This window comes from Harpia harpyja, chromosome 7 (genome assembly GCF_026419915.1).
Source record: "Harpia harpyja isolate bHarHar1 chromosome 7, bHarHar1 primary haplotype, whole genome shotgun sequence".
Classification (NCBI taxonomy): Eukaryota; Metazoa; Chordata; class Aves; order Accipitriformes; family Accipitridae; genus Harpia; species Harpia harpyja.
Window position 1 is genome coordinate 48,989,748 of NC_068946.1, and position 26,228 is coordinate 49,015,975.

At 44.8% G+C, this 26,228-nt stretch overlaps 2 protein-coding genes across 3 annotated transcripts in view; one reads left to right on the forward strand and one right to left on the reverse strand.

The window, feature by feature from the left end:
• GPR39 (G protein-coupled receptor 39) overlaps window positions 1-3,562 on the forward strand; it is an 83,406-nt gene extending 79,844 nt beyond the window's left edge. The window contains exon 2 of the mRNA XM_052792376.1: window positions 3,039-3,562. Within this exon, the coding sequence (XP_052648336.1) occupies window positions 3,039-3,562 (524 nt within the window). The remainder of the gene's footprint in view (window positions 1-3,038) is intronic.
• Window positions 1-25,351, reverse strand: LYPD1 (LY6/PLAUR domain containing 1). Of its 2 annotated transcripts, XR_008236023.1 has the most exons (4): window positions 25,046-25,351; window positions 23,761-23,898; window positions 2,060-4,152; window positions 1-1,956 (listed from the first exon to the last, which is right to left on the reverse strand). XR_008236023.1 is itself a non-coding variant. In XM_052792862.1 (3 exons), the coding sequence occupies exons 1-3, from the start codon at window positions 25,095-25,097 to the stop codon at window positions 3,917-3,919; spliced, it is 426 nt and encodes a 141-aa protein (XP_052648822.1). In that variant the 5' UTR covers window positions 25,098-25,351; the 3' UTR covers window positions 1-3,916. The 2 variants fall into 2 exon arrangements, 1 of the variants encoding a protein (XP_052648822.1); XM_052792862.1 differs by having other exon boundaries at window positions 1-4,152.
• Between the last annotated feature and the right edge of the window lie 877 nt (window positions 25,352-26,228).

Below are 26,228 nucleotides of genomic sequence, written 5' to 3' on the forward strand. Positions count from 1 at the left end.
TACTAATTTTTTTCACTTTAATAAGAAGGAGTGGAAGGGAAAGTTGGGTATGAGATGAAATGGGAAGGAGTTTAATTCCTAGCAGGCAGCAAGCTCAAGGGAAAAATGCAGCAGTACTGGTGTAAGATGCAGTTTGGTTTACATTCAAGCTGATACAATGTTGTTTAAGCACCTTCTGCACATTACAGTACAACACAAACTTCTACAGCCTGTGTACAAGTTCAAATTCATGGCAGCAGTAATTCAGTCAAAATATTTAATGCCAAGGTCTGAACATAAAGCTTTTCCTCTGATGCGCTTCAGTTTACTTCATACCTCCATGTCAAGTGTGAACAGTTGGAAAAAATATTGTGAATTTGTCAGCATGTTTATTTACATGGTGCATCTCCTTTGAATCCACAAGCATTTTTTTCAAGTGTAAAAATGAACAATTACTCATCCCAGGAAAACAACAAAGTTTTACAGACATCTCCTCCCACTCCCCAAAAGACTAACCTCACCGCACTGCGCAAGGGCACAAGCAGCTCATTTTTCACTTGCTGTACACACAACAAAATATTCAGTTCCCTGGAACAAAAGTGTCTGAAGAATATAAGGGGGAATCTTAAGCATTTGGCAGTTTGAACTAAAAAGAAAGGTCAATGGCAAAGAATTCAGATACAAGCAAAAAAATCAGACCTCTCAGAGCTCTGCATTTGAGCTTTAAAACTGAATGCAGGCATTGTTTGCTCACAGTGTTTCACAGCAGCATTCATAATTTAGGAAACTATTAACCAGCATGATGAAGTACCCTGTTTCTAACTAAGAACAAAAAAAATTACACTATAGAGCTTATTTTCTTTTCCCTTGAAAGAGATAATCTGGCAAAATTTGACAAGAATTCTGCAGACCTGGGTTTGTGGGCTTTGCATTTAAGTTGCACGGGAGAAAAAGCCACAATGGAACAGCAGCATCCTTTGGCTGCCTTTTTATAAGGCCTGTCACAAGTCACTGCTCAGGGCTCCTTATTTTCTGTTGGTCTGTGCCAGGACCACTATCCCTGTATTTGTTACGCTGACAGCAGAGAAGAAAAGCACTGAAGGCTAGAAAATTTGCAGGACCAATACAAAATTCAGATCAGCTTTTGACAGAGACACAACAGGTACTGAAAAATGAGGCAAGAAGGCAGGGGAAGAGTAGCAAAGAGAGCCAAGCAAAGGGGCATGGGGTTGGGTAGGAATGGGAATGAGAATAAAGAGACTGTGGCTGAGGAGAGCTAGGGTGGTTAAAGAACAGAAAATGACAAAGGTAAATGCATTTATCACTTGCCTACTAAGAACAGCCTACCAGGGCTCTTAATCTAGTGCTATAAGTTTAAGATGCGCAACTTCCGCATCCTACCAAAATTACCGCGACACTGATTACCAAAGCAAATGATCAAAAAGACAACTTTTATTTGGTAGCTCATTCAGTGAGATTGTAAATTTGTTAAAGTAATTATAGCTTTCATTAACAAAACTAATTTCTTAAAAAAAAAAAAGACATTTCATACCTTTTTTTTGCTTGGGGGTGGTGGTGAAGAGAACTTGGATGCACCCTGTTTAAGCCCAGGCAGTTTCAAAGTTAGGAAAAATCTTTCTTCTCTTTTCTGCCCCCCTTCCCTGTTACATTCAGGTCTTCCCACTAGTGAAGTATCATTTTCCTGGCTTGAAAAATCAGTGTGCACTATTTCAGAGCTGCATTCCTACAGCGATCTGTTCAATAGGGGCAATCTGACTTAGTCTAGACAGGTAAGAATTAAAATGCTTCTGTTGAGAAAGGAGGCTAGACAGTGGAGGAGATTAACAATATAACAAAAGTCTACTGGAAGTGAAAACTGTGCACCATCAGGATACTCTCTACTATTTTGTGCCTCTGCAGCAGGGAAGCCAACCTGCAACTTCTGCTCCCTCTAAGCGTTCATATAAGGCACGTTTCCTGCAAAGAGAAAAACAAAGGGGAAACGGTAAACTGGTGGCTGTATTGCATTTCAGAAGTAATGCTTGGTGGGGGGAGCACTGAGAGGAATTATTTTGTGTACCTGGTATTTCATGCAAGATGTCAGGCTTTCCAGCGCTTACGTGCACCAGAAGCAGTGGATGCCAACAGGGCTCTTCCCCCTGCTCCGTCTCCTGCCTGGGAACAGGGCCTGCTCAAGTTCACCCATATGTTTCTTCAGGGCTGCCGTTTTGAAGATGGCATCAGCGCTGCTACTCTAGTGAGCGCCGGTCCACAGAGGCAGAATTTTCAGAGATCCAACACTTAAGTCACCCCCTTTTTAATGCCATTATTGATGTAGCAACATGTATTTATATTTACATATAAATACAAAATGGTCAGATACCACATTTTTAAGCATAATTTATAATCTGAAACTGCTTACACTTCAATGACTAGGCTTGGGTTTTTCTCATTTACATTCATAATTTAATTCCACTGGAATTTGATTTTTAAGAAAGCCCAACATATCTTAATTACCATAAAAAGATCCATACATATTTTACTTAAAAATATCTTCTGTAAGAGGAAATTTACCAAAAATAACATGAAATATATTATTATGCATACATTTTCTTTTTTGTAAAGTACAAACAAGAATCTGATCTGTTCTGGGTATTGCCTGATCTAATATGGCTATAGGTTCTATTTATTTTGTTTGCTTTTCAAAGTAAAGGGAAAGACATAAGAAATGTAAGAACACAAACCAAAATAAAAATGCATTCTTTCCAAAGATACAGATATCAATGAAAGAACACTTTGAAAACTAATAAATGACAATAGGTACAAAGAAACACTATCCAAGCACTATGCAGTCTTTTGTCAGAGCATGTGCTGCAATGACCTTGTAACAGTTATTAAAAACAACAAACAAAAAAATGCTACTGGCAGAAAAAGCTGTCAAGCAAAACACTGAAAAATTGGTACTATTTCCTAACAAGTAAGTGCAGAACTGCTACTAAGTATTTTATGGTTTTTTCCCCCATGTATGCACACCTCCTTCTTCCTCTTTCTGTTCACAGGACTGATTGTTGCAACTCTGGCAATATGCTGGATGCCAAACCAGGTTAGAAGGATCATGGCTGCTGCTAAACCAAAGCAGGACTGGACTGTCCCCTACTTCAGAGCGTACATCACTCTTCTTCCCATCGCCAACACCTTCTTCTACCTCAGCTCGGTGGTGAACCCCCTCCTGTACAACATCTCTTCTCAGCAGTTCCGCAGCGTGTTTCTGCAGGTCCTCCGCTGCCACCTGACAATTGAGCATGCCAACAAGGAGAAGTTTCTCAGAGCCAACCTGAGCTCCAGAGCAAGGAGCAGCCGGTCTCTACGCCCACTGCTCTTCATTTCGTCTAGGCGCAATTCTTCTACAAGGGGCAATAACAGAGTTTTCTTAAGTACTTTTCAGAATGAGACCAAGCCTGACTGCAGTCCACAGAAACCAGGTCTTGAACCATCGGAGCCCAGCTTGGAAGTAATGCCGCTAGAAACTAGCTCAGAGCCCAGTCCAGGCGCACAAAACGGCCTTTGTGAACATCGAGTATGACTTCATAAGGCAAAGTTAATGATTAGCAATGAACTTAAAAAACATGGAAATTAAAATGACTGAGGAATTGACTGCATCTTAAAAGGAGTAACACAGATGGACTTGTTTCCAGTTATGCAAAAAGAGCAGGAGTTCTGTATCCTGCTGCTGGAATTTTTAAGTGCACACTGGAAATTCAACCTGCTAACTGAATTCATTAGCTGCCAAAAATATCAGCCCCCCCTCTCCCCACAAACCACTGAACTTCCCTCACTGTTGACAGGGATTTGGAAACAAACAGAAAACAATTGCAGTGTCTTTGAAGAAAAGAGGAGACAGAACAAACTGTGTCAGGGCAAAAAACTTGCTTGAAGTTTAGCAATACAAAAACAACAGAGCCAATTTAAGGAGCAGAACGGTGGTTATCACATGTGCCCTCGGCACCACGCCAGAATTCCCCCTCTTCTTTGGCCGGGGTCCATTGCAGAGCGGAGTGTTGCAGCAGCTGATACAAACAGAGTTCACCTTCCCTGGAGAGCAAAAGGACTGGTACCCAGCAGATGCTATCAGACACGCTGCTGAAGACGCGCAGGATTTGCGATACATGATTCCTGTGAAACAGAGCAAAGGTTACTTAGTTTGGTATGACCACGGTTTTGCTTTACAACACGATTCATGCTTGAAAACTGCTGCAAAACCAGTTTACATTTCCAAAGCAATGCTGGTGATTAAGCCAGACACCTCAACTGTGACATGGCTAACAGCTCTGCACTGCAGGAGAAGCACAGTCACTCTGGTTTGGATTTTTCTTTTATTTGATTCTGTTGGAACCAAAAATATTACAAACTTGATTTACATAATGTATATCAAATGATGCATTTTATAACCAGAATTCTTAATCTTTCGGAGTAAGCTGTTTGAATAGCTATAACTGAAATGCAGTTAGTTTGAAAATGACTTTTGTTTCTGTTGCTGAATATGGCTGAGTTGTTTAAGGTGTCTAAGTAATTACAATTTTCTATGCTGTTAATTTGTTTTTTCAGCATTTTTTTTTTTACTTTTCTTGTTCCTTTGCCACACAGAGACAAGTAAGCAAGAGTAAAAGGAGAATGACTATCAGCAAAACTTTCATACTGCCCTCCCCCTTTTTATTTTTTTAAAGAAAAACTAAAAGTACTTTCCAGGTAATCTCAGTTCTTGCTGTCTTTGAAGCTTAATACCCTCAACAACAAACATTTCCATTTGTACAGAAATGGCTTTTCTGAGTTGAAAGTCTTCCCTTTTAAAATGTAATTTAAATTAATCTAATTCTAATTAATAATCTAATTAAATTTATAATTTCCCAAATTGTATTTACCTGAAAAAAGTACATTCTGATGCACATAGCTGTTATTTTAAAATGGTTTGTAAAGGCTTTAAAATATATAGTTGCATTTTCCCCTGTTGTAGTGGAAAATGGTTGTGGCAGTTCCACCTCTCATTACTCTAAAATCTTCCTGCAAGTGATACAGTAGAAATTGTGTGTTGGAAAAACTTAACACATAAATAGATAATGAAGGTTTGCCGATATTACCTTGCGGTTACAAAAAGAGGTAAATATTTCTAAGGATAATAAAATCACTATTCCTTTTGAATATGGGATTTGCAAGATTTTTTATTCTTCTGAAGGGCATGGGAACAGGATTCCCTTGGAGAACAGTCCCTCTGCATCCTGTAGCACGGTCCCAGAATGTTTTTAAATACACAGCGATCAAGACACTTTTTGGAGGGAGTGAAGCAGGAATATGACCCGCAGGTACTGAACTTACAGATTCTTATTCAGTCCCCGGAGACTTCGAAAATAGGCACTACAGCACCTACACAGTCCAGCAGACACCTCTGCGGTAGTGACTGCCACTGCACTACTAAGTGCTGTGTATAGCAGCAAAACACTGTTTGGGTATGCTCAGAAAGAAGGATTTCCTGTCTTCAGAGAATTTTAATTAAAGCAATTCTTTTATACTGTCACAACACTGATGCCATCCCAACAATGTAGGGGTTTCCCCGTTTTGTGTTCTCCCTCTGCAAATCTAAACTCTGAAACATGTTTTAAGGCTATCTATCTAGTTAAACTTCGGAAGAGAAGCCCTCAAGTCAAAGTTAAATCTTCCTCTGTCTCCAGTGAGCTTCAATCAATCAACACAGCAGGTAGAGCCTTTTCCCAAGAAGGAAGAGGAGCTACAGGCTGTTCTAGCTGTAACAGCAAAGGCACACCGATCAAGAGGCACAATCTCTATTACTATAGTTTGCAAAAAGAAGGGAGCTCTGTCTCTGTTGACAAACCACTGCTGTCAAGGAGCTCAACTGTGCTGCCACTGATTGGCTTACAATACTGAAATCTCAGCTGATGTTTCCCACAAAGACCTGGTCCTTTGTCCGTGGTTCTCCTGCAGTATTCCAAGAGCTGAGGCAGACGTGACCCTTCCCATGGCTACGATTAACTTCCTTCCCCTTCCCTCTTGAGAAAGGAATCCTGTATCAGTGGAGCTAGGTACAGCCATTGTTCTCTCACCTCTAATCCCGCATCTCCTCATCACATACTCCTTCCCTGCAGCTACAGCCACCCAAACTCAGCCGTTCCTCAGTCTTCCATACGAAGAGCAGTGAATCTCGACTTTCCCCGCAAAGACCAAGCCTCTAAAAAGCTTTTGACACTGGTGGACTTCCTATTCCCATTGTTTTATAGATCACTCTCTTCCTGCCATTTCCTTTTCACAGGATTCCTGTGAAGCCCTGTTCACAATTTGAACTAGTAAGTGACTTATTAGTTTAGGTCCCTGAAATATCATGTACTTTGCACTTTTCCTGTAGACAAGGAAACTAGAATTGTTCAGTGCTGTGAACAATTAGATAATGCCCTCTGAGGCACGGTTTTCACCAGGCAACTCTAGGAGACCTCTCTGGCAAAAAAAATCGAAGTCCTGCAGTTTAACACCACATGTCTACAACAGCTCTGTTCTCCAGGATAAATTCCACAGAATCCTGAGCTCCTTTTGAAGTCAAAACAGTATTCCTGCACAGACCAAAATTTTACAACTCAAGGTTTTATGCACAGATGGACCATGTCCATGCCTAAATAGAGAGAACAATCTAACTAGTAGTAAAATCCCATTTGTAACGCTTCTCCTGAGGCTTTTCTGTAAATATGTCTTATAATAGGAAATTCCACTCCCAAATGATTTGTTTATTCCCATTCCCAGCTCCAGTAATCTGAATTGTAACAAGACTCTTTACATAATTAAAAAATTCAGCACTTCTATCGGTTTTCAATAGCTATTGGCTAAAGACATGCCCTTCACCTCCAAGTTTTTTTCTTTAACTACTGATAGATTCTTTTGAGCTCGCAGATCAGCTGCTACCACACACTAACTGCTTTTTACAAACCATCAGGTATGAACTAAACTTGATCAACATAGAAGGGCTGTGCTTTTTCTCTAATTCTGCAGTATCCTTATAGCAAGATACAATGAAAACAGGCATAGAAGACTGATGGAAAAAAGAGAGAATGTTAGCACTATGGGAGTGATGTTTTTAAAACACTTCAGATGTGACTTCACTTTTTTTTTTTTTTTTTTTAACCATGGATGTGAAAAAGCAGTGACACTTTAAATAGTATGAATTAAAGAAAGGCAGGAAAAATACTCTTAAACCTTCTTACTATCATATTGTGATTCCAGTTTAATTGTGGTAGGAGATAAACTAGTACAACTGACTTCCATGGTTTGATGCCAGGGACACTGCTCTCCTCGCTCCAGCAAACAGGTTATTGTACCCCGGTTACCGCAGTTCACCCACTCAGTTCAGACAGGAGAGCAGCATCCTTTCTGGATTTTTCTCTAGAGACTTTTTCCTCAGACCCCTCTCTCGCAGTGGTTTGTTGTACTGTTGAGTCAGTTCTGAAACTACTTCTGAGATCTTCCTGAATCATTTGCCACCAGCAGGCTGAACTGCAGGCAGTTCTTCAAAGTGGTTATCTGCCTCATAAGACTCATACCACAGACATAACTGCTAATTACCGGATATTCTTGCTTGAGCAATCAGCTTGATACATTCATTAACACATCACCTAGAAATATAATTGCAAACCTTTCTGGGAGCTTTTCTTCTACCTACCTCAGATTGTTCTGAGCTGCTGGCTAGGCAAGGAGACTACACGTTTTAAACTCTGCTTTTCCTGGGATGGGGTCATTCCCAGCTACCTACCTTCAACAGTTTACACCAGTGCTCAATTAGTATATTTACTAATATACAATTAGTGTATTTTACTGCCCAGTCTCTTGATGGTTGCATACCAAATAATTTGTCCTTTTTTGCGGATTCAGCAGCCCCCAATAGTGTGGGTTACGCATATGTGTAGGTACTATCATGATGTTTTACTATGAAGTACCTACTACTGACCAATTGATTCTCCTTCATTTTGGCTTCAAGGTTGTGGGGTTGGCTGAGGATGTAGTTCAAGTACTTTTAAGAAGTGAGGGGAGTACGCAAGGCTAGATAGAATATCTGTGTGATAATGCAGTGGTATTCCACACCCTCTCCTTCCACATACACCTACTACAACTACTTTTTTTAACCAAAAAAAAAAAAAAAAAGAGCTTTGGGCTTAAATTGGGCATTGAAAATTTACTCCTAGACTGAGCAACTTGCCTATCGTGACACCCCTCTCTTCCCCACATGTGATTGTACATTTAGATAGCATCAAGGCCCAAACTACTATTCCTGCAGGATTTCTGCCTTATTCCATGCAATGAAGTGATGGTATAAATCTCAAGGCTTTTCTATGGTTCCTGCTTGTCATATTGATTTTCTCACCTAGATCCATTCTATACACATGCCCCCCCCACCACTGCCAAGCTCAGCCTCCCCCCGCTTAGCTGCAGTCTAGTGCATCCGCACCCTGGCACTGTTTTGGCCACACGCAGATGCATTCAGTCTTGACAGCAACAAACAATTCATGCTACAATTTATTCAAATCCAAAAGTGAGAGTTCTTCCACCTACCGTGTCTGCAGAGCCCAGTACATGTTCTCTTGAATAACAGCTTAACTTGTTACTAGGACAACCAAAAAAGGTGACATCACACCTACTTCTTAATGCTGTATGTATGCAGAAGGCACCAGAAGATCCAAGCTTTTTCTCTTACTGCTTGAAAAGGATCTTATTAGGCACCTCTGAGTCTTCTGTTATAGCAGATACAGAAAAAAAAGAGCAAGTGTAAGCACAACTCTCCAACTTAAAAGCCAACCATAATCCAAGCAGTGTGCAACTTTAGTTAGCACCTGTACTCTCAAGACTGTCCAGCAAAATACAGAGAGTCTCTGAAGCCAAAACAGGCAACTAGGATACCACCTCCGAGATCAGCGACCTAATTTCTAAACAAGACAGTCACCTTCCCACCCTATGACCCGACTACTCTGAAACTGCTTTCTGCAATGGCACACCTCAGCAGCAAACCGCAGCCCTCTGCTTCACCCTAGAACAGTCTATGGCCTCATGGGCACAAAACTCTTTCTTAGCTCTAAGTTTGACTCCTGTCAAGTAGATGATGTCGCTTCACCCAATGCTAACTTTTCCAAGCCAAGTGCTCTATCTCACGGGCTATGACTGACACTCCTCATTTTAAAAGAAAGCTTTTGCTACAGTGTTTTTGTACATAGCCAACTTTGTAGGCACACATAAAGTCAGACTTGTCTTCTGCAACTCATTCCACAAATACTGCTTTAACAAAATCTTCCGCGCATACCCTGAGTATGCCTGTTGCAATCAAACCTTTTGGAACATTAGAAAACAGTTTATGCCCAGTTAGGGTCCAGGAATGAGGCATCCTTGAGCAGTCACAAAACCACCTTTTCAAGATTGGACCAGGAGTTGGGGGCATACACAGAGCCATAGCTTCAGGCACGTAGAAAAGTTTTGTACCTTAAGGTAAGTAACTCAAAGTTAGCAGGCAGATCAAGACAAGCAGCATTCAGTCAGCGGCGAGGCCAGCAGAGGCAACGGTAAGTCGGCGGCTAAGCGCTAGATGAAGGTGGACTGGAAGGTTCCTGAGGCCCAGAAGCGCGGAGGGACCCTGCCAGAGCCAGTGGCTCTCGCAAGAGAGGCTGACGTGGCGTGGGCGTTGCCAGGGACGTGGCGCATCAGTTTGCACGGCAGTTCGTGCAGACAGGGCGCAGCCCCCGTCTTCCTCTTCCAAGCTGGAGAAGGCTACTCCAGCGGTGGGCGTCGGCCCGGAGGGAGACCCAGGTATGGTTGCCACTCGGGTGAAAGCCATTGTTAGGAAAAATGTGGCAACGCAGACAGAGGTCCCATGTCAACATGCAGCTGTCCAGGTTTCTGGCTGCAGGGAGTGCCTGAGTCTACCACTGATGACGGAGGGCAGTGGGGACACCTCTTGTGTGAGGTGTGACCAGGTGGGTGATCTGCTCAGCCTGGTGGTAGAGCTGAAGGAGGAAGTGGAAAGGTTGAGGAGTATCAGGGAGTGTGAGAGGGAGATAGATTGGTGGGCCCACACCCTGCCATCCCTGAGGCAGAGGCAGCAGATGGAGGCTCCGCGAGAAGCGGAGGTTCCCCTGCCCTCCTGCCACCAGGTAGCAGGGGACCTAAGAGATGGAGGGGAATGGATACAGGTCCCTGCTTGGGGAGGCAGGCGAATCCCCTCCCGGTCTCCCTCGCCTTCCCAGTTGCCCCTACTCAACAGGTATGGGGCTCTGGAACTTGAGGACCAGGCCAGTGAAGATCAGGGTGTAGATGAAGTCCTATCTAGGGAGGTGCCTAGGCCCAGTCGGGCAGCCCCACGCATTCTCACATCCTCTGAAAAAAGAAAAAGGAGGGTAATTGTCGTAGGTGACTCCCTTCTGAGGGGGACAGAGGGCCCAATATGCAGACCTGACCCATCCCACAGGGAAGTCTGCTGCCTCCCTGGGGCCCTGGTAAAAGACATTACCAGGAAACTCCCTGGTCTGGTTCGGACCTCTGATTATTACCCATTGCTGGTTGTGCAGGTTGGCAGTGATGAGATTGCAGAGAGGAATCCAAAGGCAATCAAAAGGGACTTCAGGGCACTGGGATGATTAGTGGAAGGATCGGGAGCACAGGTAGTGTTTTCCTCAATCCCTTCAGTGGCAGGAAAATACACTGAAAGGAACAGGAAAACACACCTGGTTAATACGTGGCTCAGAGGCTGGTGCCATTGGTGGAATTTTGGGTTTTTTGATCATGGGGAGGTTTACATGGCACCAGGCTTGCTAGTGACAGATGGTTTCCAGCTATCTCAAAGGGGTAAAAGAATCCTCGCTCATGAGATGACAGGGCTCATAGAGAGGGCTTTAAACTAGGTTTGAAGGGGGTAAGGGATAAAACTAGGTGCACCAGAGATGAGACTGGGGGCAGCGTGCCAATGTTAGGGGTGGATTCGATAACCCAGCTCAAATGCATCTATGCCAATGCATGCAGCATGGGCAATAAACAGGAGGAGCTGGAAGCCATTGTGCAGCAGGATAGATATGACTTATTCGCCATCACGGAAACATGGTGGGATGACTCCCATGACTGGAGTGCTGCAATGGATGGCTACAAGCTCTTCAGAAGGGATAGGCAAGGTAGAAGAGGTGGTGGGGTGGCTCTCTATGTTAGGGAATGTTTTGACTGTACAGAGCTACATGATTCTGATGACAAGGTGGAGTGCTTATGGGTGAGGATGAGAGGGAAAGCCAATAAGGCAGATATTGTGCTGGGAGTCTGTTATAGACCACCCAACCAGGTTGAAGAGACGGATGAATCATTCTACAAGTGGCTGGCAGTAGTCTCAGAATCGTGTGCCCTTGTCCTTGTGGGGGACTTTAACTTTCCAGACATCTGCTGGAAATACAACACAGCAGTGAGTAAACAATCTAGGAGGCTCCTGGAGTGTGTGGAAGATAACTTCTTGACACAGCTGGTGGGTGAGCCAACCAGGGGAGGAGCCTTGCTAGATCTGTTGTTTACGAACAGGGAAGGATTGGTGGGAGGTGTGATGGTCGGAGGCCGTCTTGGGCTTAGCGACCATGAAATGATAGAATTTTCAATTCTTGATGAGGCAAAGAAGGTGGTCAGCAAAACCACCACTATGGACTTCCGGAGGGCTAACTTTGGCCGCTTCAAGGCACTGGTTGAGAGAGTCCCTTGGGAGATGGTCCTGAAGGGCAAAGGGGTCCAGGAGGGATGGACATTCTTTAAGAAGGAAATCTTAATGGCTCAGGACCAGGCTATTCCCATGTGCCGCAAGTCGAACCGCCGAGGAAAACGACCGTCCTGGCTGAGTGGGGAGCTTTTGCTAGGAGTCAAGAAAAAAAGGAGAGTTTATCATCATCTCTGGAGGAAAGGGTGGGCAACTTGGGAGGAGTACAGGGATCTTGTTAGATCATACAGAGAGAAAATTAGAAAGGCAAAAGCTCAGCTAGAACTAAATCTGGCCACTATTGTAAGGGACAACAAAAAACGTTTTTACAAATATGTTAACAGTAAAAAGAATCCCAAGGAGACTATCTATCCCTTAATGGATAAAGAAGGGAACGTAGCAACCAGAGATGAGGAAAAGGCCGAGGTACTTAATGCCTTGTTTGCCTCAGTCTTTAATAGTGAGTCCAGTTATCCTCAGGGTACTCCACCCCATGAGCTGGAAGGTAAGGATGAAGAGCAGAACATACCCCCCCTTAATCCAGGAGGAATTAGTTAGGGACCTACTACGCCATCTGGACACTCACAAATCTATGGGACCTGATGGGATCCATCTAAGAGTACTTAGGGAACTGGCAGAGGTCCTTGCCAAGTCACTCTCTATCATCTATCAGCGATCCTGGTCAAAAGGGGAGGTCCCAGAGGACTGGAGGCTTGCCAATGTGACTCCCATTTATAAGAAGGGTCGGAGGGAGGATCTGGGGAACTACAGGCCTGTCAGCCTGACCTCGGTACCGGGGAAGATTATAGAACGGTTTGTCTTGAGAGCACTTAGATGGCAAGTCCAGGATAAGAAGGGGATCAGGCCCACTCAGCATGGGTTTATGAAAGGCAGGTCCTGCTTGACCAACCTGATCTCCTTCTATGACCAGGTGACCCACCTAGTGGATGAGGGAAAGGCTGTGGATGTTATCTTCCTTGACTCCAGCAAGGCCTTTGACACCATCTCTCATGGCATACTCCTTGAGAAGCTGGCAGCTCATGGCTTGGATAAGTGTCCTCTTTGCTGGGTGAAAAACTGGCTGGATGGCCGGGCCCAGAGGGTTGTGGTGAATAGGGTGAAATCCAGTTGGTGGCAGGTCACAAGTGGTGTTCCTCAGGGCTCGGTGTTGGGCCCTGTTCTGTTTAATATCTTTACCGATGATTTGGATGAGGGGATCGAGTGCACCCTCAGTAAGTTTGCAGATGATGCCAAGTTGGGCGGGAGTGTTGATCTGCTTGAGGGTAGGAAGGCTCTACAGAGGGATCTGGACAGGCTGGATCAAAGCCATTTTATGAGGTTCAACAAGGCTAATTGTTGGGTCCTGCACTTGGGTCACAACAACCCCATGCAGCGCTACAGGCTTGGGGAAGAGTGGCTGGAAAGCTGCCCGGCAGAGAAAGACCTGGGGGTGCTGGTTGACAGCCGGCTGAATATGAGCCGGTCAGTGTGCCCAGGTGGCCAAGAAGGCCAACGGCATCCTGGCCTGTATCAGAAACAGTGTGGCCAGCAGGAGCAGGGAGGTGATTGTTCCCCTGTACTCGGCACTGGTGAGGCTGCACCTCGAGTACTGTGTTCAGTTTTGGGCCCCTCACTACAAGAAAGACATTGAGGTGCTGGAGCGTGTCCAGAGAAGGGCAACCAAGTTGGTGAGGGGCCAAGTCTTATGAGGAGCGGCTGAGGGAGCTGGGGCTGTTCAGTCCAGAGAAGAGGAGGCTGAGGGGCGACCTTATCGCTCTCTACAACTACCTGAAAGGAGGTTGTAGTGAGGCAGGTGCTGGTCTCTTCTGTCAGGTGGCCGGAGATAGGACAAGAGGAAATGGCCTCACGTTGAGGCAAGGGAGATTTAGGTTAGATATTAGGAAAAATTTTTTTACTGAGAGGGTTGTCAGACATTGGAACAGGCTGCCCAGGGAAGTGGCCAGTCACCATCCCTGGAGGTATTCAAAAAGCGAGTAGATGGGGTACTTCAGGACATGGTTTAGTGGGCATGGTTGATGGTTGGACTCAATGATCTTGAAGGTCTTTTCCAACCTAAATGATTCTATGATTGTAAGTTTTGAGGTGTGCTGTTACAGCTTTGGCAGAATTTCTCCACTCAACTCTTTTAGATTTGGTGCTTAATCTTGCCCATCTCCTCAAGCAAAAGGCAGCAAACTGGCTAACAGTGGACAATCCATATTGTGGCACACACAACCTGTGAGAAGCCCCCAAAAGTTGTCCTAGCTCTAGTGTTAGCATACTTTCATGATTTGTACGTGATTTGTCTTGGGCGTTCTCTTAATGTTGTTGTTCATAAAGACAAGCCCGAGGACCATGTTTATGAACTGATACTCCCCCTTTGTTTTAACATCCTGAATAGCTCCAATTATCTTATTTCACTGAAACTTTCTATTTTCTGGTCTGCAAGTTTTCCTTCTTGTTGTATTTAGACTTGATGTCTTGTCTGCCTATCCATGCTTGCTTTGTGATTTCGATTATATATTTCACCCTTTATTTCTTGCCCTAAACTGTCACTTGGCTTACTCTCCACTTACTTAAGTGAAATTCAGTACCCAGTAGGAGTTACAAAAGCTCTTTTGTGATGTCTGCTGAAATCTAAAATGAGAACTTATACTAGTGCAAGAAAAACACGTAAACATTTCCCTTTCCGAGGAACATAAAATATACATGTGACTATTTCTGGATTTTAGCGTACCAGTAATGTTCAAAATTGCGTTCAGACTACACACAAATAGGTTTCTAAATTTTGTTTTCTAGTTTCCTTATTAGGTTTTATGCCCATCTTTTTATGGCTTCAGTGGTTTTGCTATGACAACTGTCTATTCCTTAGCTAGTACCTGTTCACATACCTCATACAGTGACAGATTGCCAAAGGTCCTATTGTGATTTGCTTTGTTTTCTACAGAAAGTGGTAAGTATTTTATCTAATAAGGTCCTAAATATCTTAGAAGGTGACTAAATGTTGAAAAGCAATTATTCTTCTGACACTGTGCTTCCCCAAACAGTTGTGGGTTTAGTCAGATCATGTTTTTATTGGTTTAAAATATGAATTGAGCTTCTGCAACACAAATCCTTTCATCTACGATTGTAAATGCACTGTTAAATAAACAGTTTAAGTCAGTGTAAAATATAACCATATCCAACCATGTCCTCTGTGTTTCATTTTACACTAACTCTTCCTATCCTTGTCTTTTCAGTGTTCACTCTGGAGCTCATGAGTGGTTTAAGTAATTTGTACCTTGCCAGAAATTTTATCATGAAATTTACTAATTGCCTTATAAACAGCTAATTAAATACTGTAAGCAACCATGATCAGTGTTTTCCAGATGAAAAAACCGAGGCACTGAAATTAAGTACTTGAAATCTATTGCAAAGCTACGTCACACACTTCCAGATTTTTAATCCTGTGCTTTAAGACTACAGCTATTTCATCCTGACCCCTCCCTTTGATGCATTCAGTAGACAAGATAAAAGCATATTGTGGTGGGTTGACCGTGGCTGGAAGCCAGGTGCCCACCAAAGCTGCTCTATCACTCCCCCCATCAGCTGGACAGGGGAGAGAAAATATAACAAAGGGCTCATGGGTCGAGATAAGGACAGGGAGAGATCACTCACCAATTACCGTCACAGGCAAAACAAACTTGACTTGGGGAAAATTAACTTATTGCCAATCAACCACAGTAGGGTAATGAGAAATAAACCCCAATCTTAAAACACCTTCCCCCCCACCCCTTCCTTCTTCCCGAGCACAGCTGCACTCCCGATTTTCTCTCCCTCCTCCCCTCCAGCAGTGCAGGGGGACGAGGAATGGGGGTTGCAGTCAGTTCATCACACGTTGTCTCTGCTGCTCCTTCCTCCTCAGGGGCAGGACTCCTCACACGCTTCCCCTGCTCCAGCGTGGGGTCCCTCCCACAGGAGACAGTCCTTCACGAACTGCTCCAGCGTGGGTCCCTCCCATGGGCTGCAGTCCTTCAGGCACAGACTGCTCCAGCGTGGGTCCCCCACGGGGTCACAAGTCCTGCCAGCAAACCTGCTCCAGCCTGGGCTCCTCTCTCCACGGGGCCACAGGTCCTGCCAGGAGCCTGCTGCAGCGCCAGCTTCCCACGGGGTCACAGCCTCCTTTGGGCATCCCCCTGCTCCAGCGTGGGGTCCTCCCCAGGCTGCAGGTGAAGATCTGCTCCACTGTGGACCTCCCTGGGCTGCAGGGGGACAGCCTGCCTCACCATGGTCTTCCCCTCCTTCTTCACTGACCTGGGGGTCTGCAGAGGTCTTCCTCTTACATGTTCTCACTCTTCTCTCTGGCTGCAATTGCTGTTGCGCAGTTTCCTCCCCCCGCCCTTCTTAAATCTGTTCTCCCAGAGGCACTACCACCGTCACTGATGGGCTCAGCCTTGGCCACCGGTGGGTCCAACTTGGAGCCGGCTGGCATTGGCTCTGTCGGACATGGGGGAAGCTTCTGGCACCTTCTCACAGAAGCTGCCCCTGTAGCCCTGCCACTACCAAAACCTTGGCACACAAACCCAATACACATATTCATGCCATTAGGCTCTTACAGAGTATATAGTTCTGTAAAAAAACAAACAAACAAAACCAAAATACGCCCCCCCCAACCCTACCTGGTTGAATTAGCATATTTTCATCATAATTTTCTGTGAAAACTTACTCAATATCATCACAACTCCTTCATACATTTGGCACTTTTAAAAAGTTGCACTGTTTTGCAGAAACTAATAGGAGGCTTTTGACAATGAAAGACTGGTCTCTGCACTCTCCTTTTGACCCTAACTGACATGACATGTTGCAGAAATTAAAACATCTCAGAAGAAAACTGGACAATTGTTGACCGACAGAGGACAAGGGTTTCGATTACCATGATATCTCTTTGTAAGTCATGCCTTCTAATTCTGGTACTGGAAATATGACTCAAAACTGCATTGTTAATAACATAAATAACAGCACAAAGTAGTCTTTGTCACTGCTTGCAGCATCACAAAGCAGACGCAAGGCATTAAACTGCTTAAAAATGCATAGGCTGAGAAAGTTAAGTACAGCTGCTAATGGTGGTATTATCAAATTTTTTTTTTAAAGCCACAGGAGGCTACAAACCAGAAGTCAAAGCTCAGCTCTCACCTGCATATCTAATTCTTTTGTTTTCTACTGTCCTTATTCGTTCCTCTGCTCATTAACGTAGACTTACAGTCAAGCACTAAAACATACAATCTTTCGAAGCTGGCTCAGAGCCTTCCATCATCTGTGCCTTCCTGAGACAAAGGTATCAAGATCTAAATATACTTGATCTTCTAGCAAGAGAGGTGAACTTGGACTTAATTTTCAGAATCCTGCATGAGCATTTTTCTTGACAATCTTATCTGCCGAAATGGACTGGGAAGCCACAGTCCTTATGCCTTTGCAAACATTAAAATGCTATACCCTTGCAGTAAGTCCCATAAATAATTTTACACGTGAATAGTCTTGTTGCATCCTACTAATTAATGTCCTTAGCAATTTCAATGGAATGGCTCACACGTTTACACTTGCATGCCAGTACCTTTGAAATCCATTCAGCTTTTATATCTTTAGCTATTTTCATGCTTACAGTTTTACAGCCTGTTCAACTTCAGAGTAGGATTTGCCTGGTTTTATATTACTTTTTCCACATTCAGGTACTCATTGGTAATTTGGCAAAACAGGTTATATCAAGTTTTCAAAAAAATTATCCAGACTACAAAGGAAAAATGGAAATGAAAACAGTTTGGATTAATTAAAACACATTTGCCAATGTTTTGATATGGTCACTGGGAGCTAAGACAAGTGACAGGGTCAGGCCACAAGAAGTTTCTGGAAATACAGACTCATTTGTGTGTGAAATGCAACAGGAAACTCTTAAAGGAGGTTTAAGAGACACCAGGCTGTGGGCACTGTATCCTCACAAAATTCATTTGTATACCTTTCATACAAGTCTGAGAAATAAAATAACATAAAAAGCTATTGTCCATGTCCTGTGAAAAATGAAATCCACTGGACCAGACACCACAACTTCCTTAAAATAATACAGCCCTTCATCGCTTGGATCTTTGTCATGACTTTCAGGTCATAAACTGCTTCAACTGTTAACTCCACTGTTGCTTTCCTATATTTAAATGCAGTCAGAACAGCATCTACTGCATACTGTCTGTAATTTCTCCTTAGCTGACGCACTTAGTTCCGTTCATCCCCTATGTGGCTGGAAGTTTTCTGAACAACCCAAGGATTGGAAGGAATTTACTAGTAACAAAACAGCTTTGGCATCTGAAAAAGTGTTTCTGAAGAGTAATATATCCACAGCTCCAAGTTTTCAGCACACAGTGCAAATTAACAACGTATACTGTAAGTCTTTTATTCAGCATCAAAAATGAACTGCATGTTTCCAATATTGGTTACTGTGTCTTCATTTCACTGGGCACCTGGTAGCATGGGATACAATGTTATAGGTAACAACTGCCACAGGCCAAGGTTTTTTTTTTTTTTAAATTGTCGGTAAAGATTTATTATATTATGCTTTACTTCGATAAAAAAAAAAAATCAAAAGTTCTTTTGAGTTATGTTGATATGCTTTGACCAAGAGAGACAGTGTGGAAGAAAATAAAAATAAAAAAATCCACCCCCAGCTCAGTGGATGTTTCTTACTGTTTCTAAACAGATATGGGGGATGCAGTTATTACCTATAAAACTTTAATGCCTGCAGTGACTCTGAAGACATTAAACTTTGTTTGCTGTTTTAATCATTTTGTCAATAAATGTACACCAGAGTATAATTTTCCCTTGATACGAGTATGCAATTAGTATTAGTACTAGTGGATGCTGTACATGAAAAGAGAAAAAAGTATGTGCTTCTGTAATCCTTAACAGCCATACACGAAGCAACTTAATCATGGCAGCAACACAGTAAGATAAAAAAATTAATAATCACAGGTAAAGAATTTACTATAGGCCAACTCATAACACAACTTAGATACTGTTTTCCTCTGCCTGATAAAACAAATGACTGGGAAACCAATACCAAGTTAAATAAATAAATAGAATTATAATTCAACAGTGAGATGATGATGTTGTTCATGATGTTCCCGTGCACTACTTTTAAGCACACAATCACAGCAATTGCTTTAATTACACTGCAGGATTATATACTATGTAAATACATTAAAAGGACCATTGTAAACCTACAAGTAAGAGAAGTTTCTTATTGCAGATTAAGAGAAATAACGAGGTTGTTTCCCAATTCACTTGCAAAGGAAAATTCATACACAAAATTAGTTTTATATAGACAGACATTTTAAAGTATCAGTCCTGCTACTGTGGATCATTTTTTTTTCCTTGCAAAAGTAAAAGTTTGTAAAAGTACATTCCCAACTATGTTAGCGCACAAGGTATATTGTTCAAAACATGCACATGGGCAGGTTTACTTACAGAGAGTTCTGAGAAATTTAGAGTGGCTACCTTTCTGGGCTGATTGTCTCATCCTTCATGCTTTATTCCTTTCTGATCTATTCACATTGTGAGTTTCATTTTGCCTTAAGTAGGTTTTAGATCAGCCTCACACTCAGATAGCTCTTGCCTTCAGTAAAAGGTAAGCTTCATTATTAGTATGTTTCCTATGATATATGTATAAAAGCATATATACATTATATACTTATCTACATATCATTAAGATGTTTCATCTGATCCCAATATACTGTGGGATTTCTTTGATCCTACATATATTCTAAAAATGAAGGAACACTGACATTTCTAAGTTAAAAGCTCATAGATAGGAAGGAAAGAGGCAAGTGGGAGAGGGGAATCTGCCATGGGTATTTCCACAAAGTATCTGCAAGTGGAATTATTATAAGCTAGAACTTGATCCTTTGTCAAACATTTCACCTACACAGTTTTCAAACACCTGCTTATCCAGTTGAAGAATGCACTAGAAACGTATCCTTTACGTTAATTTCTATGGGACAAAAATTACTTGGTATAGTCTTCAATGCCACTTCCCATTCTCACCATTCTTCCCTCTATAAGGAAGAAAGCACTGATTTTTTTTTTTTTTAAGATTAAATTAATAAATTAGTTTGTAAGATTTGCATCACAGGCAAAATACTGTCTTGTCTGTTTGTATCTCCCACTGGAACAGAATGTTAACGTAACTGCATAAAACTTGTTCTAGCAAAATTTTTAAATACAACTCTGCTTAAAGTAAAAAAAATATTTTGTCATTTACTTGACAAAGTCTCCAATTCTGTACGCTGACAGATCCCCGAAGTGCAACTGAAATATAAACTGCCATAGCAAAGTGCGTGTTTGCAGGGGAGGCAGAATTATACTAGTTCCACATAATCACTTCATCAGATACATGCTTACGTACTGCTCAATTCTCAATTCATTTTAAGTTGTGCAATGGAGCAAATTTCTACCCGATACTACAAACAGCTGAGATAACACGACTACCAATCTAATTCAAAATATTAGTGACTAATACCTGCATTTTTAGCTACTCACATCAGAGGCTGTCGCAGTAACAGCCACTTTTTAAGCTCTGGGTTAGGAACATGCCTATGCTGGGGTTATGTCTCACTTGAAGCTGAAAAGTACTTCCTAAGATTGCTTCTCCAGAAATTGAGATAATGTCCTGAGAGAACACAGTGACATTTAAAGCACTAATCCTAATTTTATAGCAACTGAAGAGCAGTGGTTTGTTTAACTATGATCAGGCATAAGGAACTATTTACAACATAAATGAAAAAAACCGCACAGAGTTGTAGTTCTCCACTGCGTTGTTCATAGAAAGTTTAATACAGAAAGAAAGCTGAGCCATAGAGCTGTCATCGCACAACTGAATGAACACTAACAAATACGTAAGAAAAAAAGTCACTCTCCACACGCTGGGGACTATATTGTAGGCACACCACAGAATGTAAGTCAGTGACCCCCTTGATAGCAAAACACACACACAGATTAATGCATGCTGCAAAGGAAGGGTGACTACATCAATAGGTTACTGATTCAGACCATGAACTTTATCTCAAAATATTGCATTTAACTTTTAAATAAGGTTTAGGAGAACTTGTAACATTTTGCTCACTGACACAGCTGTATTTTATTAAGGACAAAAATGGGTTAGTCTAAAAAAATTACATTATACTCCTTTGACTGTATCTAGTCAAGAGGAAAAATTCTCATTATGAGATTGTGCTGTCAAATAAATGCAAATTCACATCTTTCATATTCTGGGTTAAAAATTCAAACTCAAGTCTATTATAAATTAAAATCAATATTTGAAACAATTCAGCTTTCCGTTTAATAGCAACAACCAAAAGAATCAAGTTATGAAATATACTGGTAGAAGTAGAATGAATTATTAAAAACTTGGGAGACTAAGGCATTTATATTACACACATTTAAATATCAATTAGGAAAAAAACAATAAAGGATGATGAACTGAATCATCTCTGTTTTACAACCAATCCTCTCTAGAATTGACTAAGGATAACAGAAACTAAGCTTGCAATGTAAGTTTCACTCAATTTGAAATAGTTAGGTTAAAAATTTAAATTTATTCACTAGGTAAAATTTACAATCTCTAAGCTTAAAATTAATAAGAACTGCATTTATAGAAGTAAATTAAATAAAATAGAACAGTGGTACCTGCTATGCACAGCATGCTAGTTACCTCCTAAAGGGAAAATCCAAGGATCTGCTCAGAGATGATATAAAATTGCACAGAAAAAACCTAGAAGTTTCTTTTAAGAGGTCCTTATTTACTGTATTGCAAACCAATTTCTTCATAGGAGTAAGGACAAATTATGCATCAACATAGGTCTCAAATCTATTAAAACGGTTCCAATTTACATTTCCAATGTGCCACAGTCACACTGACCAGACCGCAGCCTTGCCTGCTAGTCTGAGAAGAGATGCATGACTGACTATCCCATCCTACACACGCAGCACACAAGTGGCTGTCTCTTAACGTATCTGCGGGTGTGTGCATGCACGTGTGCAAGCCCACTTACCCAGAAGACTTGCACTTTAATCTGTGAGGGGTTTACTTGGCTGAAAACACTTTTCTAACACTCACCTGAAGGGAAGTTTACAGATACATTTCTGGAAGGCTGATACAGTCTGAGGTTGTATTGAAATGAAAACATGAAGGAACCAGGGAAGATGTTAAAAAAAAACCCCAAACCCACAAACAACAAACGAGCCACACCAAACAACTGTTAAGAACTAAATGAGAACTGACTTTTTTGTCTATGTCTATATACCATGTTTACAGCCCTTCAAATCGCCAAAGCATCCGTTCAAACCTATTAAAAGTACTATAGAAGCTGTGGTGTGCAGACAGCAAAGCCTTCAAACATCCTTTGAGAGATACTTGGACTTTAAAAGTAGCTTGCAGGCCGTAACTATCTCTCATCCCACCACCCTTTTCAACTAAACTTGAAATAAAATACTCCAATAATATATAGCTTGAAAGAGACTAATTTTCCTTTAAACATGTAGCTTTTTTCTCTACACTGGAGAGCTTCTAAATATTTTACAGAAATACAGTCACTGTGGATGGCATTACCTAGGATGAAACAAAGTGCCAGCAGTTCAGCTACTTTCAATAGGTAACAATTGTTATTATTTATCTACGATTCATAGCGTAGTGGTCTGAAACTACCAGCACAATCAGAACTAGCTGATTGATAAGCACTTTGAAAACACTAATGAATAGTCTCCTAATGCAAAGAACCAATGTTACTGTTCAAGACGGATGGCTGCACACATTTGCTAGGTAGAGAGGGATCCTGCTGTTACTGAAGGACTGAGAAAGGACAGACTACAGCTTGACTTATATTGACAGCGTAACAGTCCTTTACATCAGTAAACTCCATGCTCTAGAGCACTGCCCTCAGCTGCAAGATGGGCAATCCCAGAAAGCAGCTTCCCCTTAAATCAGGGTTCTGAAGTCCCAGCCTGCCCTCTGCTCCTGAAGCCTACCACTTGGTACAGAGGTCATGCCTACATTGAGGCGCACTGGTGAGTTACTGCTCGCTTGCCCCTTTTAATGCTAGCGTCTTAACGGCTGTCTGCAGTAACAGCAGGATGCTGCACGAACTCCAACTCCCACACACCCACTTCCCTGCCACCCCGTCCAGCCCTGAAGTCCCTAATAAAGCTGTAGTCTTCTACTCAAGTAGATGGCTATGGAGCAACGTGGTGGTCTAAAAGCCGAGACAGTTCTCTCTAAATCTCAAATGCCTTCCATGATGCTGAACAAAAAAAAGCAATTTATAACACAGCTCAAAAGACAACGGAGGCAAGATGCAGAATCAAAACTAGTTTCCTCTTGAACACATTTATCTCCAAATATGCTAACTTAATATTAATTACAGTAAGGGAAAAGCCCCCTTAGACTTAGAAAATGAGTATGGCAAATAGATCCATTTGTGCACTCCTCCCCCTCCCAAACTCCCCTAAATGTTCTTTTTATCCCTCTCTCCCTTTTGCTTGGTATTTTCTTTTATGGATGAAAGCAAAGATGACTACACTTTCCTTCTCTTAAGATGAACCCTCAGAGTATATGAATTGCTAGAGTAAATAAAAGAAAGGAGGGAATTACTAATTTAATGCTCTTCCATCTCTTGGGGAAAAAGCCCATGTAATTAACTGTAATGAGATTAAACTAACTTGTTGTTATTAATTTCCCAGTGCTGGGAAACTAAATCTGGGACCCGCAAGATGTATATTAACAGCTTTATCAACACTTGGCTTGCATCCTTCGGTTTTTACACCAGTTTTAAAGGAAAATGATTTAACTTTGTTGAGTTGCAAAGTCACTCAGAAGAATAAGAAATTGAATCTGGTCCCTTTAGGTAGGAATGCCAGGTTTGTCTGTAGCTGAAGACTGTGAAAGGGTGGAGCCAAAAGCAACAAATGCTATCCAACACCACTAAACAGAAGTATAATTACTGAATTCTTACCAAAACTTTTTTCCATTACTTCTTTCTGACACATATCTTGAACATTCACTGTACAATTCACGATGAACTCTGGAGCAGAGCAGTCATTATTTAGCTGGAACTCCTCACACTGGTAGCACTGTATTTGCAAACCCAAACCTGGAACAGAGAGAATTTTGTTTACAATAATAATAGTAATAATATTAAAAAACCCAAACCAAAACAATCAACACGTGCCAGAAATCTTCCTTATCTTTCCCTCTTCACGTTTTGCTGTTCCGAACTACTAAACAGCTCAGCAAAAGTAGGACTTTTGACAAAAATAACGTCAAATAAAGGTGTCGCCCGCTCAGCTGAGGCTATGCCTTACGTGCTCAGCACCTGGTTAAGAAGCGGGCTCCTTTCCGCGGGGACCCCGGGGCGGACAGCCGGCTGTACCGCCGCTCCGGCCCTGCCTCCCCGGCGCGGCGCTGGGGACCGCTGCCGCCAGCAGGCGGCGGGGCACCGGCACCGCTCGGCACCGCTCCGCAGCCGCTGCCCCTCGCCCGCCCGGCCCCGGGGCTGCCCTCAGCGCAGCGGGCTAGAAACTATCCGCGCTTCGGGGAGAACAACCCGGCTAACAGATACGCTTCGGCTCTTATCTGTGCCGACGGGTTTACTTAGCTACTAATTAATTACAAAGGATTTAATTACTATTTTGCCATGCACAGTTACAACTGCGGAGCATCCTTCACCTCCCTCCTTTATCATGCAAACGAGGTGCGCCGCACGGCTCCCCAGGAGCCGCTCCTCCCAGCCCTCCGCCGGGCCCCGCGCCGCAGCGCGGCGGCTCCCGGAGCCCCGTCGGGGAGCAGCGAGCGCCTCGTCCTCGCAGCGGGGACCCCCCGGCCCGTGTCTCCCCTCCGCTGGGAGCGCTGCGGCGGCGGGACCGAGCCCGTTCCCCGCGGGGGCTGACCGCCAACCCCACCGCCCGGGGGGAGGCGTGCGCGGCGCTGGCGGTCAGCAGGCGGCATCCTCGGCGTCCGGTACCGGGTGCTGTGTGCGGGGCGCGCCTCGCCTCGCCTCGCCCCGCGGGCGGCCAGCACCGGGGACGCCGGGCCGGGCTGCGCCCTCGCCGGCGGCGGGGAGCTCTCCGGGCCGCGGGCAGGAGGGCGGGCTCCGCTGCCCCGTTCCCTCTGAGCGCCCGGCGCCAGCTCCGTCGAGGGGCCGCGGGGGGGACGAAGCCTCCCCGCGGCCGCCGCGGGAAGCGCCGGGCAGCCCGGGCTCGCCGGAGGCGCCTCCGGGGGAGCGGCGCGGAGCCCCTTACCTGCGGCCAGACACAATCCCCAGAAAGTTGCAGCGAGGAGGAAGAGCCGCATCCTCCCGGAGCCGCGGCCGCCGGGCTGGCGTGCAGACGCGAAGGGGCATCAGAAGGAGAGAGGCAGCGGAGGCGCCGCGCACTTGTGCCGCTTCCCCGCCGCCACCGCTGCGGAGAGGCGCCCCGGGAGCAGGCGGCGGAGCCCGCCCGGCTCCCGCCCTGCCCAGCCCCGCGCCGCGCTCCAGCCTCGCCGGAGTTGATCGCCGAGACTGGAAGAAAACTGTACGGGAGACGAAAGCTGGGGGGGGCGGCTCCCCCCTCCCTCCCCCAGCACCATGTGATGCCGGCGGAGCGGAGCGGGGCGGGGATCCCCGCTAGCCGCCCCACGCGTCGCCTCGCCGGGCGCGCTTCGACGATGGGGATAGAGAAAGTTCAGCGAGGGAGATAGACGCCCCCCCCGCTCCTGCCCCCGCACGCAGCCCGGAGCCCGGCCCGCACCGCCCGCTCGGCGGCCGGCTTGCACGGCGCGGCGGGCTCCCGCGACCCCCCGCCCGCCGGGGCGGCTCGCTCACCCCTCCGAAGAGGCGGCTGCCGGGGGGGGGGGGGGGGGGGGAAGCACGGGCAGCCGGCCCCGTGCGGCGGCTCGCCCCGGCCCCCTCCGCTTCCCCGCCCGCCCGAAGCCCACAGGTGGCGGCCGGAGCGCGCCGGTGGGCGAGTTACGTGCCGGGCCCCCAAGAGCGGAACGGCCCTGCTGCGAGGCGTCGCTCGTCTCCCCAAAACGCCCCGCGAAGCCCACCTTCCCCGCGAGGGACTGAGGGAAGGCGCGGCCCCTCACTCTGACGGCCGCCTGGAAGGGAATGCGAGCGTCAAGGAAGGGGGCGGGGGGGGGGGGGAAACGGGCGCGAGTGTCCGCGCAGGTGTCGGCGCGGCAATCCCCTGCCGCCTCGGCGGACACTCGCCCGGGCTGGAGGGGGGGGGGGGGGGTCGGCACCTCGCTACCGGCGGGCGGGCGGGCGGCGGTTCCGCAGCCGGCCGCGGCAGCCCCCGCCCGGGGCGCGTTGACACCTCACCGGCGGCGGGGCGGGGCGGGCCGAGCCGAGGCGGCGGCAGCCGTTGGCGGGGGTGAGCGGGCTGGCGCGGCGCGAGCGGCGCGGAGCCGTTGGCGGGGCGCGCGGAGGCGGTGGCGGCCGTT

What these genes read in the sequence shown, in the direction of transcription:
- LYPD1 (XM_052792862.1), bottom strand. Translation starts at nt 25,097, where the DNA reads ATGCGGCTCTTCCTCCTCGCTGCAACTTTCTGGGGATTGTGTCTGGCC. An exon ending in GGGATTGTGTCTGGCCGCAG is followed by an intron (nt 23,899 to 25,045) that starts GTAAGGGGCTCC and finishes TCTCTGTTCCAG; the next exon opens with GTTTGGGTTTGCAAATACAG. An exon ending in AGTAATGGAAAAAAGTTTTG is followed by an intron (nt 4,153 to 23,760) that starts GTAAGAATTCAG and finishes TCTGTTTCACAG; the next exon opens with GAATCATGTATCGCAAATCC.